Here is a 3,965-nt window from a genome sequence, read left to right on the forward strand (position 1 = left end):
TTTGTTCAATTTTATTTTTTTGCGCGTCCAGATACAACATAAATTTTTATAATTCATAATGTACTTTATTCTAAAACATAATGTATATTATTCTAAAGTATAATGAACATTATATTATTTCAAATGTTCCATTATTCTAACATATAATGTATATTATTCTAACACGTAATTACTGCTGGAAATTATGGAATTTTCGACCACCTGAAAGTGATCTAAATCAAGTTGAAAGCAAAAAGTGGTCGGAAATAGCAATAGAGGTTTTTCCAAATATCAAAAGTGATCGAAACAAGACTTCCGACTTGATTTAAGATTACTTTGAGGTGGTCGAAAATTTCATAATTTCCAGTAATGAATATACATTATTCTAACACATAATATACATTATTTTTACTCATAATATTCACGACAATATTTTTAGACCGTGCTCCACATACCTGTAATTTGCCGTTGTTGTCCCAGTAGGCCAGTACTCCCCAAGTGCAATTTCCACGTTGTTTTTTACTATTGGATTATTGGTGGGAGTAGGTGTATCTTTGTGTCGCGAGTACGTGGAGACTTTTTCCTGTTTTAGCCTTTAGGCATGTGCTCAAGTATTGTACACGTTATATATTGGATCATTTGTTCTGGTCCCAGGCCAGCGCATATAATAAACTTCCATATAAACTAATAACATACATTAATATTTTTTCAAATTCCAAACACAACTTGAATTCCCTTCCGACACTGCATCTTTGAGAAAAACCAATCTTCAAAGTTACACCAACTTCAGATCCACACTCCACGCAAGCCACATTAAAGGAAAAGTATAACTCAAACACTTAGAAAAGGGAAGATCACAGACCAAACTGCAGCAAAAAGTCGGCATTTCCTTCTTTCAAAAAAATAATACTTCTCCGACACTTTCATATCTAAGGACTAAGGTTCATCTGCTTTGAAGACTTCTGAGTTCTGAGGGAGATCAATATAATGGGCACTTTGGGGGCTTCTCTCTTGCTTCCAACAAAGCCATTAATAATAGCTCCTGAGAAGAAAGGATCTCAGTTTGTGTTCAGAGAAAGATCGAGCAAGAATCGCTCATTTATCCCTGTAAATTTCTTCTTCTTGTGTTTTTAATGAAATACTGTTATGGGTTTGTGGAAGAAATGGGTATAATTTCTTCTTCTTTTTTTTTTTTTTTTTTTTTTTTTTGTGGTTTGGGTTGATGTTTAGGTGGCAAGGCTGTTTGGGCCATCAATATTTGAAGCATCAAAGCTGAAGGTTTTGTTTCTGGGAGTTGACGAGGAGAAGCACCCTGGGAAGCTCCCAAGAACTTACACTCTTACACACAGTGATATCACCTCTAAGATCACTCTGGCCATCTCTCAAACCATTAACAGTTCCCAGGTAATCTAATCACTCCCATACTTCACTTCATATAGCGGATATTTGTTGGGCAGAGGCCGGTAAAAAGTCAAGTCAAATAATCGGTGGTTAAGGAGATTGTTGGATCGAGGCTGGTGAAGGATCAAGTCCAACCTCCTGTCTCTCGAAAATGTGATAGTTAGGGGATTGTTGGGCTGAGGTTGATGAACGGCCAAATTCAACACCCTAACTCTCGAGAAATGTGGTCGTTAAGCCTGCTAAGAGATTATTGGGCTGAGGCTGATAAATGGCCAAATTCAGTATCCTAACCCTAGGAAATGTGATCGCTAGGCGATTATTGTGTAAAACTAGTGAAGAGCTAAGTCTAGCATCTTTCTTTCGAAAATGTGGTGAGAGTATATAAGAAAATAAAATTACACCTTCGCTTTGAACTATAACTTTTGGTGTAGTGGCAAGTGTTTGATCCTAATAACAATATCTCTTCTTTAACATTCTTTGTTTGCAGTTGCAGGGATGGTATAATAGGCTGCAGAGAGATGAAGTGGTCGCAGAGTGGAAGAAAGTGAAAGGGAAAATGTCACTTCATGTTCATTGCCACATCAGTGGAGGCCATTTCTTGCTTAACTTGTGCGCTAAACTTCGATTCTACATCTTCTGCAAAGAACTCCCTGTGGTAATATAAGTTTCTCAGTATATATATATTTTTTGTAATATTTAATTTAGTGCTAGTATCCAAAAAATATATATATTGAAAAATCACTTGAAAGGTACTATTACATATAAAAGATGAATTTAGCAATAATAAGAATATTTATATATTACACATTATAAATCATAAATTAATTTGTAATATGAATTTCATAATTTAATATCAATCATAAACTAATTAACACACATGTAAATATATATAATCCATAATTCACAATTTTACAATTAGATAATTAATTAGTTATGAATAAATTTTACATATAAATTAAATCTCATAAAATATCATAAATTCCAAAAATACATTTTGAAAATGAAAACGATAATGGAAATAAATTTTACTCTATAAGAATTTTTTTTTCCGCCAAACTTCTTATGCTCATTTTGACACCTCTATATAACTATTTTTAAGAGAATATCACAGAATCTAACCCGATAGTGGAATATTACCATAAAGAAATGGTTTCATTGCCATTATTGGCATTTAGTGTTTTACCATAAAGAAATACTACCAAAAAAGCCTGGGGACAAAAATATGGCCTCCTGCTCTATTCATTTGCCATTCTTGTCGTTTTACCATACAGAAAAATACAAATATTTTTTTTCACCTGGCTTTTTTGTTTTCTTACACCAAATTGATATAATTAAAATACACTCTTTTCTTTTCTTTTTCACAAAAGGCATTGTGTTAAACTCACCCACTGAGACCAGTGGAATGACAATCTATAAGAAAATAAAGTTACAATTGAAGCATGTGTTCCATCTCAACTAAAAGTCTAAGTTCATAGTTGGATTGTACATTAATGGTTATATGCTTAACACGCTCCCTCACGTGTGCGGTGGGTTCCATGACCTTTGGTCTGGCTCTCATACTTTGAAGCATGTGCTCCATCTCAACTAAAAGTCTAAGCTCATAGTTAGATTGCACATTAATGGATATATGCTCAACAGTTACGTTTTTAACTATAACATTTAGCATAGTGATAAACGTTTGATCTTAACAGCAGGTATCAGAACCAGGTTTTGGCGAAATCTGAAACTTTTTTTTGATACGTGTTCTCAGGTTCTGAAGGCTTTTGTCCATGGAGATGGGAACCTATTGAAGAATCACCCAGAGCTCCAAGAATCTTTGGTTTGGGTTTACTTCCACTCCATCATCCAAGAGTTCAACAGGGTAGAGTGCTGGGGCCCACTCAAGGAAGCTGCGTCTCCTCCTCCTCCACCTCCACAGCCGTCCATCGCCGCTGATGGCGGCACATCAGGCGGGATTGGGACCCACACCGAGAAGAGAAGTTTGCTAAGCAACTGGGAAATACCACAGCCGTGTCACGACACGTGTAGCTGTTGCTTTCCGTCCACAACTTCCATTCCTTGGACGGCGTCGTCTTATTCGTCGCGTGCTCCTTTGGGGCCTCTTGGAACCAACGACCCCATTAAATTCAGATAATATTTTGAGATTACCAGGCGAATTGTATTAGCCCATCTTGCGTGGTAAACTCAAGTATATAAAAATAAATAAAATTTATTCATTTTAATTTTAATTCCAATTCGTGTCCAGTGTCATTCACCTATTACATTTTTCTCTTTGAGCTAATGACCGATTTGATCACTTAATTATAGCGAAATTAACGATTTGGTCATCGACTATCATCCTTACCAAATTAAGTCTTCATTTTGAAAATCTTAACAAAATTTGTCTTCCGTTGTCATCCTACGACTCAAATTGACTAGAGGATGAAATTATATAAAATTTTTAAAGTTGAGGACTTAATTTGATAAGGATGGTAGTTGATGACCAAATAAATAATTTCGCTATAGTCAATGGACCAAATCAGTTATTCACTCTTTTTTCTTTTTCTTTTGTTTTTTTAAAAAAATCTCGACTTAGAAGTGAACCG

The 3,965-nt window shown here is 35.1% G+C and overlaps 1 protein-coding gene across 2 annotated transcripts; it reads left to right on the forward strand.

The window, feature by feature from the left end:
* Positions 1 to 677: 677 nt before the first annotated feature.
* On the forward strand, positions 678 to 3,630 carry LOC109183467 (protein STAY-GREEN, chloroplastic-like). 2 transcript variants are annotated; one of them, XM_019333565.1, is made up of 4 exons: positions 679 to 1,086; positions 1,210 to 1,383; positions 1,868 to 2,035; positions 3,131 to 3,630. In XM_019333565.1, exons 1-4 carry the CDS (start codon positions 967 to 969, stop codon positions 3,512 to 3,514), a joined length of 846 nt encoding a protein of 281 aa, XP_019189110.1. In that variant the 5' UTR covers positions 679 to 966; the 3' UTR covers positions 3,515 to 3,630. The 2 variants fall into 2 exon arrangements, with proteins under 2 accessions (XP_019189111.1, XP_019189110.1); XM_019333566.1 differs by lacking the exon at positions 1,868 to 2,035 and having other exon boundaries at positions 678 to 1,086.
* The last annotated feature ends 335 nt before the right edge of the window (positions 3,631 to 3,965 follow it).

Source organism: Ipomoea nil, unplaced genomic scaffold (assembly GCF_001879475.1).
Source record: "Ipomoea nil cultivar Tokyo-kokei standard unplaced genomic scaffold, Asagao_1.1 scaffold1129, whole genome shotgun sequence".
Taxonomy (NCBI): Eukaryota; Viridiplantae; Streptophyta; class Magnoliopsida; order Solanales; family Convolvulaceae; genus Ipomoea; species Ipomoea nil.

What these genes read in the sequence shown, in the direction of transcription:
- LOC109183467 (XM_019333565.1), top strand. Translation starts at nt 967, where the DNA reads ATGGGCACTTTGGGGGCTTCTCTCTTGCTTCCAACAAAGCCATTAATA. An exon ending in AAACCATTAACAGTTCCCAG is followed by an intron (nt 1,384 to 1,867) that starts GTAATCTAATCA and finishes CTTTGTTTGCAG; the next exon opens with TTGCAGGGATGGTATAATAG. An exon ending in TCTGCAAAGAACTCCCTGTG is followed by an intron (nt 2,036 to 3,130) that starts GTAATATAAGTT and finishes ACGTGTTCTCAG; the next exon opens with GTTCTGAAGGCTTTTGTCCA.